The sequence below is a fragment of the Miniopterus natalensis genome, chromosome 3 (assembly GCF_054644295.1).
Source record: "Miniopterus natalensis isolate mMinNat1 chromosome 3, mMinNat1.hap1, whole genome shotgun sequence".
Taxonomy (NCBI): Eukaryota; Metazoa; Chordata; class Mammalia; order Chiroptera; family Miniopteridae; genus Miniopterus; species Miniopterus natalensis.
Genome location: NC_142083.1, coordinates 31845840 through 31871520, shown reverse-complemented (window position 1 = coordinate 31871520; position 25681 = coordinate 31845840). Strand labels below are relative to the sequence as shown.

The following is a 25681-nucleotide window of genomic DNA, read 5'->3' as shown; positions in this document are numbered from 1 at the left end:
GCATCCATTTAGTCCTACAGAATTTGCAAACCAGAACTGAGCTTTTTTTTTTAATGACATGGGTTTAAATTTTTCTGAAATGAAAAATTAAATTACATTCTAGCTACATCATTATGTTTTAAAAATCTGATATGTAATTCACAACTAAGTTCCTATTAATCTTCTGTTTTAAGGCAAAATGAGAAGTCAGGCTGGAAAGCAGTGTGCTCTTAATTACAGCTCAGAATGAAATTAGTATATGTCATAGTGCTATTAAGTATAGTCAGTAAACTACATTTTTCCCCCTTCAAAAAATGGCAAGGCTTGCTTCTGAAACGAGTGCCTTCCTGCACCCTTACCCAAGGATGGCAAGTAGCTGGCACGAATTGCTTTTCCTCACCCCTCTCCTTTGCCCATACTCCAGGAACACTGTCAGGGGAGCCAAGCTGTCACCTCAGAATCCCGCTCAAGAAAGCACTCTAGGCAGCCACCTCACATCAGTCACAGCTGGCCCAGAGAGTGAAAACTATTATCAAATGTGGTTTGGCGTACCAAACAGTGTCCTGAAGATATTAAGGAGTTTTTCATTGGTATAAGCAATGACAATTATTATAAACACAGTGCAAGTAGTTCCTGCCTGCATCCCTGATTCAGACCATCTCTCACCCCCGGCGCTGCTTTAGCAGGATTGTCACCAAGGTTGCTTCGGTGAATATTCAACGTGATACTGACAGTTATCGGCTCTCACTCACAGTGTAGATAGTACAGGTCTTGCAATCGGTCAGAAATGAAGACAAATCCATCACTTTCTGTTTGACTTTGTTCACATTACTTTTCTTCCTCATCTGTAAACATCAAATTATTCAAAGTGTACTGAGATTAAATGTTAATGTGACCAGCAAAGTATCTGAGATACAGAGCCGTTTCCTTAATGCTAGCTGCTGCCCCTCTCACTTCCCTCTGGCTCTTAATGGCTTCTTGGTGGACAAGGTGGCACCTGTAAAGCAACTGAAACACTCGCTAGGTTCTTGCATGAGCAGTATCGTCTCTTGCAATGCTGTCAATAAAAGTGCATTTTAGCGGGCAGTCTGTTTACTTATTAGATATTCTTTGGGGGAGGCTCTTACACTTATGAAAATGTGAAAGAGTAACAAAAACTTAGGAGGACTGTGTCTTAACAGTTCTTAATACATTGATGCTATGTGTGTGGGAAGGACGCTAAGCTTTGTGACCACAGTCCAATAACTATTTTTAGAAGCGTTGAAATAAGAAAGATGGTTCTCAAGGTATATTTACTGCACCCTGTGAGAGGTACTAACCAAGAGTGGGAACGCTAAAGTATTTGTTCTCCTGACTATAAGTGGAAGCGTGACAGAAATGAACACTGCGGTAGATACATATTATTGTAATAGTAGTTAATGCCCTGCTCTAATGATACTTCCTACGGAGAATTCTCACAGGATCTATTTTTAAAAAGTAAAAACTGACATGTGGACAAGGAATTCTTATTATAGGTGTTATCTTCATAAAATAGAAAAAGGAAATAAATACACTCTGGAGAAAAGCATACATCGATAGAACTTACTGAACGCATACATTGTAAATTACTGAAAATCAGGAATTTTTCAAGAAAGAGTTGAGCATGTTAAAGTATTCAGGACCTTAGAACACTGTGCTGTATGACAGTGTCCTGTCCTCTGGCTTCAATTGCAGAATTCTAAGAACAACACTTTAACTGTCATTGCATTTAATTGGAGAATGCTCCTCTGTAAGTCATTCATTAACAAGTGATCGAGATAAAAATTAAGCTTTTAAGAATCCGGGTCTTGCCCTGGCCAGGTGGCTCAGTTGGTTGGAGCGTGGTCCCATACACCAAAAGGTTGTGGTTCGATTTCTGGTCAGGGCACATACCTGGGTTTCGGGTTCGATCCCCAGTCCAGGCATGTGGGGGAGGCAGGCAATCCATTGATGTTTCTCTCTCTCTCTCCCCCTCACCACCTTCCTCTCTCTAACATCAATTAAAAAAATATATTCTCAGGTGAGGATTAAAAATAAATCTGTGTCTTCACTTAGCTTTATGGAAGACATTTAAGTGAAGATTTTAACTGGCTTTTTTTTGTCATGCCCTTACAACTATCTTAGGAGCCACATTCCAAGGTAGAAGCAAAATTGATGGTGCTTCTGTTGTTATATTTAGTATTTAATGCTAGAGCGACATTAGTAACCAGCAGACACAGAAATAGTGTGGGGTTTTCACTGTTGAATTTGGTGATTCACCGTGGCAGGGTGACTGCATAACACAAATTCTGATTCCTTTTATAGTTTATTTAATTTAAATTTACCTAGGTTCTGCTGAATATAAAATGAATTGGTGTTAGTTTGTGAATTTGCTTTTTTAAAGTGAAAAAAAAATCACCTGCTGAAAGTATTCAGAAATGTACTTCTATTGGAGCATTTTTTAAAAATGTGCAAAAATGTTTAAAATTAACCTTCACCATAATTCAGTTTAGTAGAAGTATAAATTGTTAATAGTGATAGCTCAGAAAGTGAAAACTATTAAATAGTATTAATTAGGGCAAATGTTGTAGTACACGATTAGTTTTAGGATTTTCCTTACCTTTGTTCTTTATTGGAAAATGAGTTTTATGTAATTCATGTGGTGAAAGATACAGTAAGAACCTTAACTTTTCTGTTTAACTCTAAAGCTCATTCATGTATTTTATTGATACATTTAACAATCACCTATTTAATGGCTGCTGTGTGATACATACCAGGAGAAGGGTTTCTTTTCAACTCCAGTTTCATCTGGCTTCTCATAAACTGGTAGCTCTAGAAAATGCTGAGTTAATAGTTCGCGACTGTTAACTCCGTCTGTATAAAATTTTAAATATTTTAAAGTAAAATTAAAAGTTTATATTTTCTAAATTTAATTTTAATTTCAACATGCCAAATGATGTAATTCTCAGGTCAAGCTATCAATCAATATACATAGTCAATCCAGTTAAAATGTTCCTGCAGACTATGCTTTATTTTTAAGAGTATTATAGTTATTTAATATAATGTATATTTATATTTATTACATATTTGCATTTAGTTTATAGATACATCTCTCTAAAATGATATGTATCACTGACCTAACAAATATATACTGAGAATCAACATTATTTCTCTGAGAAATATGTATCTATACTACTACTTACTTTATTTTACTTCAAGAATAATTAAAATTAACTTTCTAAGTAATTTAGGAATGAATGAAGGCACATTTCCTAGAGTTTATGAGACAGGAATTGCCTGGGAAAAGGCTGGAGCAAACTCCACTTAAAAATTCCTAAAATATTGCTCCCCGTATGTGTTTTAAAAATTTTTTCAGCCCTGACATATACTTCAGGTGGGCAGTATTTCCCCTTATATTATCTTTACTTTGAACAATAAATTAGAGATTATATATGGCAATTTTTATTCTTGTAAGGTAATACTGAGCTTTGTCTACAACAGTTTTCATATTAGTAACATATCACAAGACGCAAGCATAATTTATATATTTTATTATGATCTCTGAGCAAAAGTTGATCTGTTTCTAAATTATATTTAGTTTTCTGCTTTGTGAATTTCATGTCTAATGCATACTACTGTTTTCTTTCACAAATATGATTTAAAACACAATAACAGTTATAGAATAAAAACTGTACCATGCTTCCATATTTCTTAGAACATCACATACCATCCGTTAAGTGCTTTTATTCAAATAATTATTTTATTCAAATAATTATAAAAGTCAGTTATAATTAGGCCAAATTTGTACTTTTTATAGGCTGAACTATTGAAGCCTGATCCATCCCAATTTGTTTGGATGATGGTAATATTTTTAGTGGCCTGAGAGATTCACCTACCTTATGTAAAAATCTGTATATTGCATTATAGTGTAGGAATTATGGATTAGTAGTTCCTAATAAAAACTTTTGTCCGAGGTTTACACAAAGACCACCTGAGTGACTGAGACAAATAAGCTTACTTCTCTGTGTGTCCATTTTCACACTCTTAAAACTGGGATACTGGCCCCAATTCTTTCCCACACTGGGATAAGTCAGAGCTTTTTTTTTTTTTTTTTTTTAAATAAGGAAAAATCTAATTCCAAGGGTTACTGTAATAATAATAAATGCCATGTTTTCTTTCTATAAATCTAATAGAAGCCTATTTCCAACAATTCTTTATTCCAGACATTAAATCACGTAACAATAAAAATGTAAAAGTCACTCTTTATTGCACATTTACTATGTATTTGACAACCTTATAGTTAAATGAATCATTAGATTACAGTTTGGACATGCACTGCTATTTTAGACTACTGAAAATCAGTCAATAATTTTATTTCTTTGGGTGCGTAATCTTGTAATTCAAAAAGTATTAATATATTTCTCTAAGTTTCTATTGGTGGGGGTTAGTCTCTTTTTTAATACTTACTATTTTGTTCTTGTAATAATTAAAAATGTTGCACTAAAGCTCTCTTAGGTCTTAGGACAGCCAGCTTTCTTGGTAATAGAAAGGGGCATAATTAGGGATGACTGGAAACCAAAACAGAATATACCCTGTTGGACCAGTGCCCGAGAATGTGGCTTATCTCGAATGCATATATTTGCCTGAGAATAAGTGGTGACTGACTAAATATTTTTTCTGATACATATCCATATTATCATTTTATTTTGTATTTTTACTATTTTTAAGTGGAGGAAAACAGTTTTTACAATGAAGGTAAGTATGAAAGACTGTAAAATTAGAGCCCACAAATCCTAAACAAAGAACAACTATAAATTCATAGTGCATTGGTGCTAAGAGCTAGATAGATCAAGTCTAGTTTGTTACATGAAAAACATTAATAAATTACTAATAAGTTACTTATTCTCGGACTTCCTATAAACACCCACATTTTATATAATACAACATTATAAAAAGTTCAAAGCACAGTTACAAAATGTTTCAGCAATTGTTATCTGTATCACCCGTGATTGTTCAACTGTGGTAAGGTGTGAAAATTCCTAAAATGGAAAGAAAAAATAGCAAAGAAAGCAGAAAACAATGAATCCAATGATCCAGTTCACTGAGTAAATGTAGATGATCACCATATCCATGTCAAACCACCACCCACGGCTGTCATCCTCGAAGTGCAGGTAGTCCATCCGGTGCGCACCATGCGGGAACTGCCTCCTGGTAACTGGGGCCGCGCGTCTGTGGAAGCCTAGAACAGGTATGAACACGCTATTTTAAAGTCCCTTCAACTCCAGACATGTGATCAGACAGGACGATGCACTATGAACTGAGCATATCAAATTCCACTCGGTGGTCATTGTATTCCTGACAGGTTTTTCCCCAATGATAAGCAACTATCAGCAGTCTCTTTTAGTTAAGGGTTTTTAGGGTAGGGGCAGTAAAATCAGCAGAGTTCAATGAACTAATTAATGAAATAAAATTAGCTTTAATTTTTATAAATTTCTAATTATATGTCTATTTAAATGACTGGTTGGTACATAGAGAGCAACTCTCAAAAGTAAACAATAGTCCAAGTGATATGACTAAATGAATGTAACATTTCTGAGAAATACTACCTCTCACTGTGAAATGCTGTCTTTTTTCTTTGTGACATTTACATGCCAATTATTCAGAGCTTGAGTATACACTTCCCAGTGGCAACCTGGTTTTGTTGGCTGATTAATATGTAAATTCAAAAGTTTCTAAAACTAAAATTCATTTTCTAAAGACTGATAACCTGGTTATTAATCGTTGCTTTTTACTTATCTACTGCCTCCTCTATTTCTGTACTTATTAGTGTTAGTGCGTGAAGAAAACACAATAAACTGAACAGAAAAGATTAATTCTAGTACTTGCTAGTAACTCAATGATAAAAGGTTCTGCAATGCTCAAGATGAAAGCAGGTTCTAGTTCACCCACTGTAACAACTGAGTAAGATTAACTATTAGCTCTAGATTAGGCTGCTTATTCTGGTCACTAGGTCACATTCACCTGGGGATTAGTGCAGTTATTTAAAGTCAAACTTCTTTGATCAACAGGCCTAAATTATTGTTTATTTTTTAAAATAAAAATTGTATGCATTTAAGGTACAAAACATGACTTGATATAATTATATGGTGAAATGACGATTATGACTTTTTTGTTGTGAGATCACCTGAAGTCTTAGCCAATTTCCAGTATCTCTTATCACAAATGGTTTGCAAATATTTTCTCCCAGTCCATAGGTGATCTTTTCATTTGGATTGTTTCCTTTGCCATATGGAAGCGTTTTAGTTTGACATAGCCCCACTTGTTTATTCTTGCTTTTGTTGACTGAGCCTTTGTGGTAATACGCAAAAAGTCATTGTCAAGGTTGATGCTACGAAGCTTGCCCTCTGTCTTCTTGCAGAGTTCTACAGTTTCAGGTCTTTAATCTATTTTGAGTTAATTTTTGTGTTTGGTGTAGATTCAGGTTCCAGTTTCCCCAGCACTCCCTATTATCCTCTCCTCACTGTATTCTTGGCACCCTAATTAAAAGTTAGTGAACGTACCTGAGTGGGCTATTTCTGGGCTGCCTGCCGTTTCCATCGGTCTGTGTGTCTGCTTTTATGCCAGTACTACACTGTTTTGATGAGAGTTTTGCAATATAATTTGAAATCAGGAACTATGATACCTTGAACTTCGTTGTTCTTGAGATCGCTCTGGCTGTTTGGGGTCTTTGTGGTTCCCCAAATTTTATGATTGCGGTTCATACAAATTTTATGATTTTTTTCTATTTCTGTGAAAATTGTCATTGGTATTTTGATAGGGATTGCACTGAATCTTTATATTGCTGTGAGTAGTATGGACATTTTGACAATATTAATTCTTCCAGTGAATGAACATGGAACAGTTTCCATTTATTTCTTCAATTTCCTCCACCGGTGACTGAATTAACAATAGGATGAGGTGTCAGCTCCTCTATTTTTTGTTTGCTTTCTCAGTATTATCGTCAATCTGATTTCTTTATAGGGTTCTGTTTAATTAAGTCTCCTGTCCACTCTGTACTGGTAGTTCAGCTAAAAGTAGATAATATAACCTAAAATCAATTTAACTGGGCATATGTAAACTTCAATATATTGCAACACACAGAAAAAGTGAATGAAGTCAGCCCTTCTGTGTTGTCATACCTGCAGTTTTCCTCAGCTAACATTACATACCGTAACATGTAAGAATGCCAGTGTAAGGCCTCACTAAATACTAATAAAGCTTACTTGTTCTTCTGTGTAAGCAAATATAGTATAAATTTTAATGTTATCTTCCCACACACCAATGGATTGCCTTGCATGCAACCTGTGGGCATTGTTTTGGAGAGCATAATTAGGGGATTTCAATCCCAACAGCTTTTGAAAGCTATCTAACCACTATTCTCTAAACTATAGTCACTATTTTAAGAGGAAAGGGGCCCCCTGTTTGAATAAGAGATGAGAGGGATCGAGAAGAGTTTTTCTCACATTCAAAAATTATCCTAACGCATAAACACAAATATTCCCAAAGTAGTTTATATACCTAAAAACTTCGCAAATTTAGGCTGGAGAACTGGTAACAGTGCTATTGGAAATGATTACTGTTACTTTTACATTGGAAAGTATGTGATTTAGCTATCCCCAAAGATTTTTTATAACCCTTCGATTCTTCCTGTTCTAAAGTTCCAGTTTTTTGTGTCACAGGGTAACGGTGTTGATGCACAGCTGTAGGAAACAGTAGCGCCGAGAGCAGACGTGGCACAGCAGCAGTAGCAGTGTGAGGAGGGGGATCGTTCATGCTGGTTTCCTGGGAGTCCGCTGGTCGTGCTGTCCTGGTGTCATTACCTGTAGTGCCCCTTTTACTCTAAAGCTTTCCTCATGAGTGCTAATTTCCTTTTTAGGTGGAAGGCAGGAGAGAGAATGCAGTGGGGGAAGACAGTGCACTGTAGAATTTCCTGCTCTGGACACCAGAAGGCGATGGTGACTCAGGACGACCTAGGCAATAAGCTTTCATAGGTAAGCTGGATAATCATCATTTTTGCAATTATAGCAACTTGCACAGTATTTATAGTGGGCATTCAATACTCGTTTGTTGAATGGGTGAATGAGAGCCTATATATTAAAGGATGTACTTAAGAGAATACACTAAATAATTAGCATATTATGTAAGACTTCCCAAATCAAGCCTCTTGAATGCATTTGCAGTAGGAACAGAGTATTATTATGAATATATTTGAGATACATTTTATAGTTCTTATGGAAAAAAGATTCTTTAGAGCTTAATTCAGAGCCCTGAAATCAGTACTGAAAAGGACGTATGTCCTGTCCTTCAGGTAACGGGGCAAAGGGTGAAATGCGGTGCTTCACTACTCTGTATTCTTCATATTACATAAGACTTTTATTGTGTCAAAAGTTGATTGATATAAGTAGGTCTTAGCAGAGGTGGAGGAATATTTTTACAGTCACAAGTAAGTACAGAGTTACTCTGTTAATATACTCGAAAACAATGCAAAATGGATTTTAAATTTCATCTTTATCTCCTATAGCTTCACGATTGCAGTCAAGTGTATTAAGTCTGCAAAATTAAATTTTTATATTGAATAAATTAAAATATGTTGCAGATTATTTATAATTCTGTAGCACTTGCTTAATTTTCAATATAGCTTATAAAGTTATCAGGCCAAATTATAAAATTTTTAAATGTTTTGTTTCTGTAACCAGATAGAAAAGTAACAAGTCATTTAAAAAATATATTTTTATTGTAGTAAAATGTTATATAACAAAATTTGCCATTTTAACCATTTTTTTGGTATACAGTTCAAGTAGCATTAATTACATTCACAAAGTTGAGCCACCATCACCACTATCTATTTTTAAAAAATGTTTCCATTACCACAAAGAGAAACTGCAGCCATTAAGGAATAATGGCCCCGTTCCCTAATCTCTCTCGCTCCCTACTCTCTCCAGTCTCCGGTAACCTCTGATCTCCCCTGTCTCTCTGAATTTGCCTCTTAGATATCTCATGTAAGTGGGATCATACAATATCCATCCTTCTGTGTCTGGCTTATTTCACTTAATGTTTTCAAGGTTCAGAGATTTTGCTGCATGCATTAGAACTTCACTCCTTTTTATGGCTGAATGTCCCCACTGATGTGTGCACCACATTTTGTTTACCCATTAATTTGCTTACAGATCCTTGGGCTTCCCACCTTTTGGCTACAAGAATAGTTCAGCAAAAAGCATCAGCACGCGAGTGCCTGCTTCAGTCCCAGTTTTTAATTATTTTGGGTATATACCCAGGAGCACACCTGTTGAATCGTATGATGATTGTCTGTTTAGCTTTTTGAGGAAACTATAAACTGTTTTCACAGTGGGATGCATCATTTTACATTCCAACCAGCCATGTACGAGGGTTCCGTTTATCCATCAATGGACACTTAGGTTGCTTCCGTACCTTGGCTATTGTAAATAATGCTGCAAACAACATGGAAACAGTTATCTCTTCAAGATAATGATTTTTGTTTCCTTTGGATATGTATACCCAGGAGCAGGGTTGCTGGATCATATGGTAGCTCTATTAATTTCTTGAGGGAGCTCCTTCCTGTTTTCCATAGTGGCCACCAGTGTACATTCCCACCAAAAGTACACATAGGTTTTCTTGTATCCACAGCCTCACCAGCATCTGTTATCTCTGTGTTTTCAGAAAACTTGTTATAGAAACACTACTGATTTTTGCATAGTTTGTGCCTCCCAACTTCACTGTATTGATCAGTTCAAACAAATGGAGGCAATTTTGAGTCTTCCCTTCCCATTTGGATGCCTCCCATTTCTCTCTCACACCTAACTGCTCTGGTTATGGCTTCCAATACATGCTGAGTGGAAGTGGCAAGTGGCCACCCTCATCTCGTTCCTGATCTTAGAGGAAAGGCTTTCACCATTGAGGACACAGAATGGGGCAAAAGTCGGTTTACACTTGCTTGTAGGGAAAATAATACAATCATTAATAAATAATAATACAATAAAATCTGTGTTTTGCGTACTCATAACTGTAAACCGACTTTTGCCCCACCTTGTATTATCAACTGTTGACTTGTCATATAAGGCTTTCGTTAGGTTGGCATGTTTCTTTAAGATCTGCATTGTTGACAGTTTTTATCATGAACAAATACTGAATATTGACAAGTGCTTTTCCTGAGTCACTGAGATATCATTCTCAGTCTACTATTGTGATTTATCACACTGAATGATTTGCATATGTTGAACCATCCATGTATCCCAGAGTTAAATAATAAATAAATGTACTTCATGTATACTGTAAAAATAAAGGATGGGGGTACAGCTGTGGGATGGTAAATCATGGCAGTGGCTCCCGCTGGTGGCAAAAAGGGCCTGGAACTGTCAAGCCTACCTTCAGATCATGAGCATACTGCTCATGTCCCCCCAAAAAAGGCAGCGGAATTTCTTTTAGTCTCGAGACAACCTTGATAACCACCTTTAACGTGCTTTCAAGGTACCTTACATTCAGAGTCCACAATTCTATTCTGTTATGTAGTCATAACAGTTTTGCTTCACAAAGCTAAACAAAACCTTAGCTCTTCTCTTCCCTCATGAAAAAAACTTTTTTTGGTCGAAGTTAGTTGAGGACCATGAAGCTTTCCAAGGTGATATGTGAAGTTCTGTTTCATAACCATCGTCTTATTTGGTAGCTCAACTAACCCCTGAAATTCTGGATTAAGATTATGAATGCTGATGGTCTTTTATTTCTTTTACAAATGTTTTACTTCTTTATAAATATCATTGAACTAAATGCTCACTTGATTGAAATGAATTTGAGTTTATGCTTTACTTTCCCTAAGTACTAAATGATGCAAACTGTAATTTCCCTAGAGGCCGCTTATTTTGTTATTTTGAAAAATATTTTAAATGTGAAATTACATATAATTATGCTCTGTAAACAAAATTTCCTTCCATAACTTTGGGATTTTTTTTGAGTAAAATAAATTTATATGATTTCTGCACATTTACTATAATGGCTTATGAACAGGATGGCTTTTGGCCAATAATATGAGTAATGGTGGATAATTATCCAGTCTTTAACTAATATGAGGGAAAGCAAATTGTTTATAATTTGTTCCTTTTTGCATCTGTCATGACGGTGTTATAAGTGTTTTTGGTTGGAAATGACACAGACTTTAAAGAGAAATTCTAGTTTTCAATCATTTGTATCTGAACGTATATCTGAACGTTTAGGAAAATTTCATTAAGAAACTGCTGAGCCCTGGCTGGTGTGGCTCCGTTAGTTGGAGCATAGTACCATACACCGAAAAGTCTCCGGTTTGATTCCTGATCAGGGCACATACCCAGGTTTGGGTTCAATTCCCGGTCAGGGTGTGCATGGGAGGCAACCTTTCAATGTTTCTCTCTCTCCCTCCCTCTAAAATCATTAAGAAAACCCACAACAACCCTAATTAAAATGAGCGTAGGACCTGAATAGGCATTTCTTGAAAGAAGCCATACAGATGGACAAGAGACGCATGAAAAGATGCTCAATGTCACTATCATTGGAAAAATGCAAATCAAAACCACAATGAGACATCACCTCACGCCTGTCAGAAAAGCTATTATCAGAACGTCAACCATTAAGTGCTGGCGAGGATGTGGAGAAATGGAAACGCTGGTACGCTGGTACTCTGGTGGTGGGATTGTAAGTTGGTGCGGCCACTGTGGAAAACAGTATGGAGGTTCCTCAAAAAATTAAAAATACAATTACCAGAAAGCTAGCAATTCCACTTCTGGGTATTTATCTGAAGAAAATGAAAACACTAATTGGAAAAGATATGTTCCCCTACATTCTTTGCAGCATTGTTTACAATAGCCAATTTTGGAAATAACCTAGGTGTCCATCAACAGATGAACAGATAAGGAAGATGTGGTATAAGTATACAGTGGAATATTATTCAGCTTTAAAAAAGAATGAAATCTTGCTATTTGCAGCAACACAAGTGGACCCAGATGGCCTTATGCTAAGTGAAATAAGTCAAACAGAGAAAGACAAATGCCATATGATTTCATTTGTATGTGGAACCTAACAAAACAAATGAACTAAAACAGATTCATAGACACAGAAAACAAACTGATGGCTGCCACAGAAGAGGAAGGTGAGGGGATGGGTGAAAAGGGTCAAGGGGAATAAGAGGTACAGACTTCCAATTATAAAATGAGTACGTCATGGGGATATAATGTACAGTATAGTCAATAATAACTTTGTACAGTGACTGGACTTACTGTGATCACATTTTAAAGTATATAAATGTAGAATCGTTATGTTGTACAAATGAAACCAATATTGTATGTCAGCTATACATTAATAAAAATATTTTTATTAGCATTTCTTACCAACATCCAATTTCATATGGAATTAAAAAGCAACTTCTACACATAAGAAACAATGACAGGGATGAAAATGGTTTCTGTATGTGTGAGAGAAAAGGGGGAGGGGAAGGAAAGAGGGAAAGAGAGAGAGAGAATGAAACTGATGGTAATTTAAAAAATAAGTTATGAAATGGTGATATTTGAACAAAATACACAATTTGTATAATAATTCATTTGGATCATGAACTTAATATAAAAGCAAAAGTGTTTTGATTGAGTCCATTGCTCGACTGAACTATGTAGCCTTAGAGACCATGGATTCAGTGACCCAACACCAGACTAACATGGGTGAAAAGAAATGGAACTATTCCAGTCCTGTCAGGCTCTCTGACACAGAGAGCCAGGGCCCAGATAGAAACCAGGCTCTATGAGGAACAGCTGAAGGAATGTGGGCTATTCAGAGTGTGGAATAAAGATTTGTAGAGAACATCAAATGTGTCTTCATGTATTTAAAGAACAGTCAGTCAATGTGTAGGAAGATTAAAACAGACATGAATCAAGAAAAGGAAACAGAAGATAGAGCTCACTCAACATAAAAATTTGTCTGATAGAGTTGTTGAAATGGACACGCTGACTTTGTCAGGTGGTGAGCTCCCTGTCATTTGCATGTATAAGCAGAGTCCAGAAATCTATCTCTGAATATGATTGTTCAGGCTGTTCTTGTATTGGTTGGAAACGTGACATTATATATTCTTTCTAACTCTTTAGAATCTATGATTTTACATTTTGGTGGACTTGCATGTGTCTCTTGTTTTTAACGTAGTTTATGATAACACAGGGCTTATTACTGGGTTGATTTCTGAAATAAATGTAAAACTCATAAGTAAACCCTATAGCAAAAACAGGGCCTGATTCTGCTACTGGAAAACAAATAGAAAGGAAAAGACCCTTTTAAAAAATTATCTGTGAACACAACTGCTCGTTTCAAAAGAAGTGTAAAGGTTAGTGCACCTCCTGCTAACGTGCAGCACACCAAGTCTAGGGCACATTTGAAAATCTGACTTACCTCGAACTTTCTGGGAAGGCAGATTTCCGGGTTATACTCAAACTCCTGCTGTTTGAGCATATGCTGTTTTGTTTTCTATTCTTTTCCATGAGGACATTCCTTCATTTATACTGAGCACGTTTAAACTTGCAGAATCAATCTAACACCTTCAGGCAAATTAATGATCAAATAGAACAATTCCCCAGGCTTTTACAAGAAATGGATGGATTTGTCGTAAATATATCTCAGATGTCGGCATTTTAGCTGAATGTTTTAGTGCATGGAATATTAAATCATGACTTTTTTCCTCCCATTTCTTTGACTTGAGTATATTTAGAAAAGAATTCAACAGCATGGAACTATTTTTTTGGCAAAAAGATCTTAGTAAAATCTGCTAGCTTGAACGCTTTATATATATATATTTATATATATATATATGAACATGTTAATATTATATTCTTACATTTATATACTTATGTAAGATTTTTAGGGAACCAGCTAACATGGCTGGAAATACATCAATGATACCGATAACTGAGATGCAATGCCTGGAAACGTTAAATATTTCAGAGGAAAGAGCTGAGACCAACAGAGCTGTCAGTGCACTAGCACCTGAGAAGAGATGTAAAGTGCCAGCTCACATTTACCTAGAACATTCCTATTCCTTTTCACACTACCCATTGTATGTATAAGTACATACATATGTATTTTTAAGAAGAAAAAAATTAAAACATGTCTGCTTACTCTATTTTCAAGAGACTACTTGGTAGGTGAGAAGAAATGGGTCTATTTGACATAAGTGTGAGCTAGTTCAATGGCTGGATGGATTCGAGAAGAGTTTACATGAGCTTCCTTGGCTAGAAAATCTAAAACCATGTCAGAATGTTCTGGTTTTATAGAAAGAATGCTAATTGTGTGGAGCCAAAGGCATATATGGGGATGTCTATTCTTTCCTATAAGATCCCCCTGCCCACCTACTTCCTTCCACCAACCTTAGAAACCTCAGCTGAAAAGAAGCTCGCTTAGGGAAACAATTACCATGGCGTGGATGGCGTGGTATCTGGAGTCATGCTTTATAACTACGGAGTACAATCCCGATTTTGTACCTTTTTATTTTTAATGAGGATGATTCAATCAATATCTAATTAAATGTAGCTAATTTCTTATGCAAAATAATTAGAAATGAAGAATAACAAAAATACTGCATGTAATATATCAGATTACTGAGAGGAAAATATATGGCTTTAAATAATAGTCTTTTAAAAAGTTAAAAAGATGAAAATTAATGTTCTAGAAAGCCACCTTAATATCGTATAAAAGGGACAGAATAAATCCAACAAGAATAGTAATAAGGATTTAATGAAGAGCAGGAATTATGAAACAGAGAAAAAGATACAACAGAGTTATTTCAAAAACTGGTTATTTAAAAAGAATAATAAAACTGACAAATGTCTAGCAAGATCAGGGAAAAAACAGGGCATGAGTGAATAATATTCAGAATACAGAGACTATAAATACAGGAGAGGTTAAAAGATATAAAAAACTTTTTATCAACAAATTTTAAAACAGAAAAAATGAACAAATTCCTAGCAAAAAGATAAGTTATAAAAACTGACTCAAGAAGATGTTGAGAAAGCAGAATGTGAAAAAAACATGGAATAAATACAGTACTAACACGGAATAAATCTGTACTAATAAATACAGATGTAAAAATCTCCAAACAAAATACTGGCAAACCAAATCCAGCAGTCACAGAAATGATCAAGTTGAGCTTATCCCAGAAATACAGCAGCGCTGTAATATTAGAAAACAGATCACAATCATGAAGGGAAACCACTACGATCATTTCAAGAAATGCTGGAAAATGTTCACAAAATTAAAAATTCACTCAAGAAAAAACTATTAGCAAACTGGGAACAAATAGAGCTTTCTTAAAACCTGATTAAGGGTATCTACAAAAACACAGCAACAGTTCTAGAAAATGATAAATATTAAAAGTATTCCTTTTCAAATCAGGGATGCTGCTATCACTGTTTCTATTAAAAATCAAACAGAAATCCTAGCTTAGAAAGTATACCAAGAAAAAAGGGGAAAAAGAATACATATCAGACTGAAAGACATAAAACTGTCTCTTTTAAAAAATACGTGCTTATATAATGTCCTTAAACTACTTCTTCATTCAAACTACTGTATAAAGTTTTATTTGTCCTTAAACTACTGCCTTTAAACCTCAGGGATCTTGTAAATCAGTTTATTTCTTTACCTCAAGCATGCGGCTGTTTCTTTCTCCTTTTGGTCTGTGTCCTTGCTGCGCTGATACTATCCATCTTCTTTATAGAAGTCCCCAATTCCCTGAAGATCACAGTTCCCTGTATCTCAGATCTAAACCTTTCCAACCAGACCCCGCGGTATCTCAAGGGGCAAATTACTAGAACTGCACAGTAGTTCATGCTCTGACATACCAAGGCTTTCTCTAAGGTGAAATTACATTCTATGTCCAAATGGTATGAGCATCATTATACAGTAGCAAAGTCCAAAGGTGCAAAAGGTATTAGAGGTTGCCTTGCCCTGATTTTGATAATTCCTTACATCTGTCTATATAGTATATTTAGTTATACTTTACAATACTTTCCCATTAGTTTATTTGATCCTTAAAACAACTCTATTAATTAGGCAAGGCAGATATAATTATTCCCGTTTTACAGATCAGAAGACAGAAACGAAAGAAGGGGTTTTGATGACATCCCTGAGGTCACGCAGCTAGTGAGACCTGAACACAGAAGTTGGCATTCCCAGTCCTCTGTATGCCTCTGTGACTCTCTACACCACGGCTCTGCCACTCACTTCCTACTTGTTCTCATCTTGTGGGACAACTGTAAAAATACTACAACTAAATAGACAAACCTGTTACTTTGGAGATGCATTTCATTATCTACACGTTAAACATTACTGACAGCAAGGCAAAGCAAACTTAATCCCGAGTTTCTCCCAAATATTGCTCTTGTTGCACAGTCTCCATTTTCTTCATTGTACGCCTGTAGCTTTCAGCAAAATCCTTCCTTAAAACAGATCAATTCAGAAATATATTTCTGCTAACATTTCTAAGGCAGGAAGGAAATAGCTTTAAAAAGAGAGCTTGGAGAAAGTCAGCAGACTTTTTTTCCTTTTTGAATAAATTACCTTACCTCCAAACAGATGGAAAGCTTTCTTTTTGCAGCTCGGTAGGGGCCACTTTGCAGAGCTGGACTTCTGAAAGCTCTGCTTTATTTTCAAATATTCTTTAGTGAAGAATGTTTTTGTGGCATTGTTCAGCTCTAGGACAAAGCAAACGAAAATAGTATTTTTAAACATTAATGTGAGTAAAATGGCAAGAACATAAAAACAATTGTAGTATTTTGGCAATATATTCAGGTCTCTTTAAGACAGTGAAAACAAAAGTAGAGTTGATTTTCCTTTAAATTGAACCAAATGTAATTCTCCCAAATTCACATTTGAGGCAACTATGATTTACCTATACACAGGACACGTGAGCTGTGCCAGACGCGACAGTGAGTGAGACATACAGTTCCTGCTCTCAAGGCTGCAGACTAAAGGGTGGGAATATACAGCACACAGAATAGGGGGAATGATGTGTTCGGGGCAGCGACAGAACGGCTAGAGTACAACCACGTGAGGCCCAGGAGTGATCAGGGCTGGCTGAATCTGCAGATGCAAAGCCTGAGGATACTGAGCAGGCAATGTCCTTAGAAATCCTCAGAGCAAGTGCAGTAATGGGCTTTCTAATACACCTTAGAGGAGAAATCATGTGAAAACTCCTTTTAAAGTGCCAGAAAAACTTTTGCTTACCTTTAGGAAGTGCTATGTTTCTTTCCATGAATCATGAAAACCATTTAACTGTGTACTTACTTTTATTTTTCCTTAGGCAGCCAGAATATTTAAAACCAAATAGTTTATTTGATTATAGTTACAATGTAGGCTATAAGGCTTATTTATCAGCCCATCCACCCTCACCTGGTCTTTATATTCCATTTCAATTAATAAATTCCCTTGTCCTGCTATTCTGTTGACTATATCTTTAAAAACATCTCAAATCATTTTGAGGTAGGGTATAAATATTTAAGAAGTACAGTCTCATTATTATTGTCAGCTTCTAAATTAAATTACAGTACATACTTTAAATTACCGTACACAAGTTTATTCCAGCAGAATATGTATTCCCAATATGATTTATTTTAGAAGAACCGATTTTGAAAATTAAGGAAAATATTGCATTGTTGTTTTGATAAATGAATCAAGAGAGGCTTGAGTCATTACTGCTTCACGATGTTAAGGAAAACAATTTTAAAATATCTATCAGTGTTAAATTAGATCATGGGAGGCAGGGACAACATCTGTCTAAATCACTGTGTACATAGTCTAGATGCCTCCTATTAAGACAGGCTTCTAGTAAATGCTTCCTTGCATAGATAGCCAGAGATAATGTTGAGAAAGAGGTGCCACAGGGCCTCTACTTTTTTCACGCCAAAGAACCCAGCAAGGGACCCAGTATTAGGAAAGAATCCCTTTCTCCCACTTCAACATAAACCAGAAATGAGGAACTCCCGTCAGCTCCTGCCCTCTTGTGGAGCTGCTTCCTTCGCTCTCTCCATCCCTTCCTTGTCCTTCCCAACGAAACGGGGAGCAGCCTGCCTGGAGAGACTGATGAGCGGGGTGTTCCTAACCATACTTCTCTACTGGGTACAGTCACTATGCTTCACACGTCCTTTTGTCTCTGTCTCCATGTCTGTCTAAGCTCTGTTCAGCGATTCTGTGCTCCAGTCTGCATGCACTGGGCAGATCCAAGAGGCGTCTCTTTCCTTTCTCATTATTTGATCACTGGGCCTTACACGGGGCTTGCGAGTCTCCATGCGGGGGGTTGTTAGGGTACTCAGAGCTTAGCTTCATAATCTGACTCTCCCTCACGGGTGAGTCCTTGGATTTTCTTTTAGGGGAGGAAAATGTGCCATATGTTTTCTTCAGTTTACTATTAATAAAGCATGTACTTGGATCCCCATTAAATCCTCTGTGGTTGAGGCGAGAGCGTGGAGGTGGAAATTTTTCCCTTTAACACTGAGCACATGGCCGTGCACTCAGTACATACTAGCTCTGCTCACCTCCACCATTCTTCCCCTTTTTTCCAGCAGTTCTCTATGTCCCACATTCATGAGCTTTTTCTCTCTCCATTAATATGTTTTAAATACCGTGTTATACTCCATCTTTGCATGATAATCAGATAAACAAAGCCTGGCTCCAATTTTACCTTCTTCTCATTCAAGAAGAAAAACCTAAAGAGCAATAAGAAGGTTGAGGAGATTTGGGGTGTGGGGGGAGATATTTCTCTGAGGTGTACTGTCTGAGACTCTGGACAAAATAACAAGAGCCAAAGAACGAGCAGCAGCGGAAGGCAGACAGGAGGGAGAGACAACGAACAGGCTGCTTCAGATTTCAGTGGAATGTCCTTGACACTGCAGGAGTCCAAGTAAAGACTGAAGAGCAACTACTTACAGTGTTTTAGAAAAGACCTGAGCATAGAGTAAGGGGTCAGAGATAGGATCCTCTTCTTGCCTATGACTCCATGATTTTAACACAGCTCTACGAGTTTATAAAACAGTGCTTGTTTTATAAACTGGAGAGTAACAAATTATGTTACAGTATATATGGTTTTAAATATCTTTCCCATAATAATTTATAAAATACCTTTAGACCTGGAACAAAAAGGTAGTCAGAATAATCAGGCAATCATGTTAATGAAGGGGGAAAGTTACCTGTCTGGAAGAAGACTCTGGAAATAATTGTCCGACACAGTGGGCAGGGAGTGCTCGCAGGATTGTCTTTGGCAAGGGTCCGTAAGCAGGGCTCACAGAAGATGTGGTGGCAGGGGTAACACATGTAGGGGTTGAAATAAACATCCAGACACACTGCACAGATGTAGCTTTCCTTTTCTTCTACATATTCATTCTCATCATCTGTACTCATGTCATTAGTCAAAGTCTGCAAAACATAAGCAAAACCAATTTTTCTTAGTTCAGTATGAGATTAGTTTCCTTGATAAAGAGAGACTGACTTTATATTTTGTTAAAATGAATGAAAACGTTTATGAAAAGCACATATTATCTGTTTCTGTGACATACTCCAACTGACAGAAATACTACCTGGCAAAGTGAGAAGAAACTGAAAGCATACATGAAAAAACTCAGAAGTCTGAATTATTCTTTTTATATAATGCTAAATGCTAAAATACACCTAAGCACATTAAGTGTACCTGTATCTCTATTTAACCAGCACTAGTCAGTAAGTGTGAGGTGTACCAGTCCCAGGATGACAGATTCCCCATCCATCCCACTCCCACCACAGCAAGAGACTGTCACAAGGTCACGAGTCTTATATGGGCATCCACGCATGAGGAGAAGTGAGGACAAGGGGATATCATTCCCCATCTTTCTACTGTGCAGGCAGCGTTCTCTAGTCTGTGCTTTGCACCCTCCTGGACCTTAGAGCCAAGAAAAAGCCAAAGCGTCAGGTGGGTCAGGAAGCAGACAAGGCAAAGAAACTTGTGGTGATTCTGGGATCAGCCGCGAGGCTGGGAAAGTGTGTCCCCCCCCTCCGGCCATATGGGATAGTGAGAAAGCCGCTGTTAAGAGGCAGTTATGACAGAGGCAGCTCCGAGGTTAACAGCCCAAGGCCTGGTAGCAGAATTCCTGTTACTTAATTAATCTCACAATTTCCTCATCTGTGAGGATGTTGCAAGAATTAAATGAGGTAAACCACTTAAAATGTTTAGCACTGTACTGGCACGTAGTGAATGTTCCATAAATGGTAGCCCCGGCCACCGCCTCCCTTCACCCCAGCCCCTCCTCCCTATTCATCTCTGCAGGCCCTGGAGCTTTCCCTGGAACCCTGAGAAACAGTTCCTCAGGCCAGGCCTGGACTCAGTCCACTGGGGCACAATGGGAACCTACACTTGGGTGATCGTGAAAAATGGAGATTAATGATTAACACGTGAGTGGGCCTTGGGTTTAATAAATACTAGTAAGTTACATGAAATGTGTAAGTTATGTAAATGAGGCCAACAGAGCCTTGAAAAGACAGAAAAACCTTTCTCCTGGCTACACTATTATTGGTTTTATCCAGATGACTGGGCTTCCCCTCGGCCAGTGTCTTTCTGCCACTTGTTGGTAATTTCTCTTTTATGAAGGATGTATTTAAATCTTTATCCACCTATTTTTAATTGGGTTGTCTGAGTTTTCTTATAGACTTGTAGGTACTTTTACTTTCGTTATGTTTTATGGGTTAGATGTGTTGCACGTGTGGGTGTGAGGTCTGAATTAGCACTTCCCAAGAAGCTCGGAAACCCTGCATAGAAAAAAATGACATTAAGATAAGTCCCAAACTAGTGAAATCTATAAGACCACAGCAAATCAAACACAAAACTGGCCCCAATTCCCCCAAATTCAGGGCCTTTGAGATTCACACAGATACAACTTCTACTGAAGATAAACTCACAGTCAAAAATTATTAAGTATGCCAGAAAACAAGCTGCCAATGAAAATTGGAAGTAGATATATGAAAGGAAGAATTCACGAACTTTGAAGAACTACATATAACTAAAAAATATATAAAACATCTTAAAATAAGTGTGTTAAAAGAGAATTTAAAAGAAGAATACAGTCCATATGGCAAGAACAGGAGATAATAAAAATACAATAAAAACAAAAAGTGAATCTGAAGAAGAACCCACAGAGAGATAGTAAATATAGAAAAGCCAGGTTAAAGAAGACAGATTTAGTGAACTGGAAAACACTGTTAACAGAAACAATCTTTGATTCTCAGCTTATCTTAGAGAGACAAGGCAGGGGCTTCCATGAATCCTCCTAAGCACAGGATAGGAATAAAGGGAATTTCAGAAAATCATCTAACTCAGAGATAAAACCAAGGCTTCCCTAAAAATATCTTTTAAATAATACTCTATCTACTTCTCTAATAATTAAATTGCATTGTGCTCTTCTAGGTAGGCAGTTCCCAACTCCAACATCAAATCTGTGGGAACAAGTGTTTTTTTTCTGACCATGTCACTGGCTGCTCTCTGATACGACTCTACTAAAACCTCCACCAGTCGCGATTTCTTTCAAATTCTTCCTTGGATCCACACTTTTAATTTCTCCAATGGCTTCTCACATTTAAAAAAAAAAAAGACACAAAAACACAGAATTCCCTTAGTCTTGCATTTTGTTTTAGCTGCCATCCCCCCTTTCTCTCCTCTGCCACAGCCAAACTTCTCAAATAAACTGGCTCCACTTGTTTTCCAAATGTTATCACTTCTGCAAATATTCTTCAACTTGTTTTTAGCTGTTACTAGATCCAATAGATACATTTAGGTTTTTATCTTTCTTGATCTCTTGGTTGCATCTGACACTGCTGATCATTCTCTTCTAAAACATTTTTAAATGTCTTTAAATATTTGTCACATCTCTTGATTTTTATGGCACAATATTTTCTTTTTTGTCCTGCTTGTTGCTCCAGCGCATCTTTCTTTTGTCTCCTGAGAAGCTGGCACCCCTCAAGGCTTCCTTCTAAACGGCCTTCTTACTTTTCTTCCCAGTCTGTATGATTTCCCTAGGTGATGGGCCCACAGCTTCGGCTGACACCTGTACACAAATGACTTTCAGATTTAAAACTCCAGCCCTGGACTCTCTTTTGAGCTCCAAAATGACAAAGACACTACTTCAGGAAAGCCTTCTCTGACTCCCTAACCTAAACTAGGTACCCCAGTTATATGCTCTCGCAGCAACATGTACCTCTCTGTTACCGCATTTATCATAGTTTGAATGTTACATATTTGTGTATGAGAACTTGATTAATGTGTGCCACTGCCACGAGACTGTAAGCTCTGTGCTGAATACGTTGCCTGCTATGTAGAACGCACTCAATATCAGCTGAATAAATGATCTATAGAATATGTTTAATAAGTTAACAATGTTTGCAAATAATTTAGTTTCTATATTCCTTATTTCTAATCCATTCTATTATCCCTATACTCTAAATCTATCTGCATTCTGATTTTTTCTTGATTGGGGGGAACAAGGCAGGGTCGTAGACGGGGAGCTGGGAAGTATGTGTAAGTCTGGAGATGTTCCTGAGATGTGTATGAAGCTCCCTTTCATTTGTGTCATTGTGAGAAGAAAAAAGGCAGCTGAGATTGCCAGCTAATAGCTTATTATTTTAAAATTAAACAAAGTTCTAAGAAGATAGAAATAACTGAGACACATTATGCCTCTTTAGGCCAGTCAGCAACATGTGACTAAAGGAACTCAAGTCCTCTTCACTCTATTGTATCCACTGTGTGGTGTCCTAGTTATAACCTCCCCTCTGGGAATAAGCTAGCTTTTTTGATAAGTAACGTAACAAGCAGAAAGTAGAACAATCTAGTTCTCCAAAACAGTACTTCATGTTTATAACCATCCTTATACTGATGGTTACGCAATATCTGTATTATATTAGGCACATGCTTTATTCCAGTTCCATGGACAGCAATAAAAATTCAGTTCACATATATCATATTTTACTTAAGCCTTTCAGGAATAATGCTGTGAATAATATTTTAAATTAAAATTTTAAATGTTTTCCTATGAGTAGAAATTATTATACGTTATGAACTGAATGTTAGTGTCCTCCCCAAATTCATATGTTGGAATCCTTACCCCAATGTGATGGTATTTGGAGGTGGGCCTCTGGGAGGTTCGTAAGCCATGCAGGTTAACTCATGACTGGGATTAGTGGCCCTGTCCCTTACCACATGGCCCAGAGAGCTCCCTTGCCCCTTCCAACACGTGAGGATGCAGTGAGGAGATGGCCATCTGTGAACCAGGAAGCAGCTCTCACCAGACAGTGAATCTGCAGGCCCCTTGATCGTGGCCTCCCCGGCCTCCAGGACTGTGAGAAATAGATGTCGTTTAATGCGCCTATGCTATTTTTGTTATAGCAGCCAGAGATGACTAGGCCAGTAGTGCATCTTCCACGTAAGTGACTGAATATGACATAGAGTACGTTATCGTTCTGATTAAAAAAGTAATACATGCAAGAAAAACACAAAGGAAATAAAACCCCAAATCACACTTTATCTCAGATAAGATACTCACTGTATTTTATGTTATTAAAATTTTTTTTCACCCAGCCGGGTGTGGCTCAGCGGTTGAGCATCGACCTAGGATCCAGGCGATCAGGGTTCGATTCCCGGTCAGGGCACATGCCCGGGTTGCGGGCTAGGCAGCCGATCAATGACTCTCTCATCATTGATGTCTCTATCTCTCTCTCTCCTTCCCCTTTCCTCTCTCTAAAATCAATAAAGATATATTAAAAAAAAAAGTGCTTTAAAAAAAAAATTTTTTTTTGATGTGTGTGCATTTGTTTTTTTTTACAAAAATAAGATTATAGTATGCATATTTTCCCACTGCGAACATTTTGCAAACCTGTATTCTTTTCTGTCCTTAATAACGGATGCAAAATATTCTAGGGCAGTGGCTCTTAACGGGCGATTTTGCCCAATGGGGACACTGGGCAGTGCCTGAAACATTCTTGCTGCCATGACTAGATGGGAACGTGTGAATGGCTACTAGTGCCTGTGCATCTAGTGTGTGGAGGCCACAAATGCTGCTAAACATCTACAATGCACAGGAAGCACCCCACCCCAATGAAACTGTCCAGTCCAAAATCTCAAAAGTGACAAGGTTAAGAAAATACCGCCATTTGGGATGATATGGATGGATCTTGAGAATATCATGCTAAGTGAAATAAATCAGAAAAAGTCAAGAACCATATGATTTCCTCATATGTGGGGTAAAAAACTGAAAGCAACAGCCCTGGCCAGGTGGCTCAGTTGACTGGAGCACTGCCCCATATACTGGGTTCAATTCCCAGTTGGGGCACATACCTAAGTTGAGGGTTCATTCCTGGTGGGGCCGTAGGGGAGGCAGCCAGTAGATGTTTCTCTCTCTCTCTTTCTCCCATCTTTTCTAAAATAAATGGACATGTCCTCAGCTTGTTTGTTAAACAAACAAATAAAAACTAAAATACAAAATAAATTATTTTTTTTAAAAAGAATGGATAATCTTAACGAGACTATCCGGTACTCTTATTATGGCTTGCTTTATGACTGTGTAGTTACAAAACCAGTTTTATTTAATAAGTCCATTTATAAATTCATTTTCCTCCAGCTCAAACTCTCTGAAATGCTTTTGGTAACATAACATATTACAAAAAGCATGCTATAAAATGCAAGAGGTTTTCTGATGTCCCAAGGTATAAAATATTTTATTGCTATTTAAACAAAAGAAATAAAGTAAACAATTTCTGTTTGAACAGCCATACAATACCAGAAACAAGGCACCAATGTGGTTCTGCCAGTCTCTGAGATGGGAGGAAAGAGAGTGAGTTGCCCATGGATGTCCTTGGTCAATGTTAGCTCTGGGTCGGGGAGGGCATTTACTATAATGATTGTCATCCATTCATTTCATTCTTATTGAATTCCTATATGCATATCAGTAAACAAAACCTAAACAGACCTTTTTTTGTGTGGAGCTTACAGTATAGTGGGAATAGAAAAACAACAAAATAAATATATATTTGGTGGTAATAAGTACCATAAAGAAAAATAAAGCGTAAGGAAATAGAGAATGTATGTGTGGGATAGGCAGGCCACCAAGACAGGGTAGTCAAATAAGGTCTCTCTAAAAGAATGCTATTTGATTTAGAGATGTGCATGAAATGAGAAGCTCACATGGGTATTTGTGGGTAGATCCTTTTAGGCAGAAGAACTGAGAAGTGCTTGGTGTGCTCAAGAGGCAGTGAGGAGACGGCTGTGGCTGTAGCAGACTGAGTGAGGTGATCAGTGACACCATCAAAAAGAGGGCAGAGTGTCAGGGCAGAATGTTATAGTAAATCACTGAATAACCACTGGCTAAGTTCTGACGTAGCCCCGTCATCAAGTTTCCATTGGGAAGGTAAAAACTGGTGACTGTGTATCAGGTACTCTGGCTCGTTAGCATATTTAATCCTAAAATCCAGTTTACAAACGAGGGATCCGAGATTCATACAGGTTGAGGCTCTCACAGTCTCTATGATAAACACAACATGCTTCATCATTAGGGCACATGACCTGCTGGTCCTTGCCATATAGTTGTGCTAGAACTGCTGGATTAAGCAAGATTTAACAGATTTCTTTCAGAAAGAATTCATCCAG

General features: G+C 37.2%; 1 protein-coding gene across 1 annotated transcript in view; it reads right to left on the bottom strand.

Moving 5' to 3' along the window:
- Positions 1-4226: 4226 nt before the first annotated feature.
- RNF180 (ring finger protein 180) overlaps positions 4227-25681 on the bottom strand; it is a 65043-nt gene continuing 43588 nt past the window's right edge. Inside the window, exons 5-7 of the mRNA XM_087815384.1 lie at positions 19212-19437; positions 16593-16721; positions 4227-5215 (exon numbers count right to left, since the gene is read on the bottom strand). Of these exons, the coding sequence (XP_087671510.1) occupies positions 5016-5215; positions 16593-16721; positions 19212-19437 (555 nt within the window). The 3' untranslated portion in view covers positions 4227-5015. The remainder of the gene's footprint in view (positions 5216-16592; positions 16722-19211; positions 19438-25681) is intronic.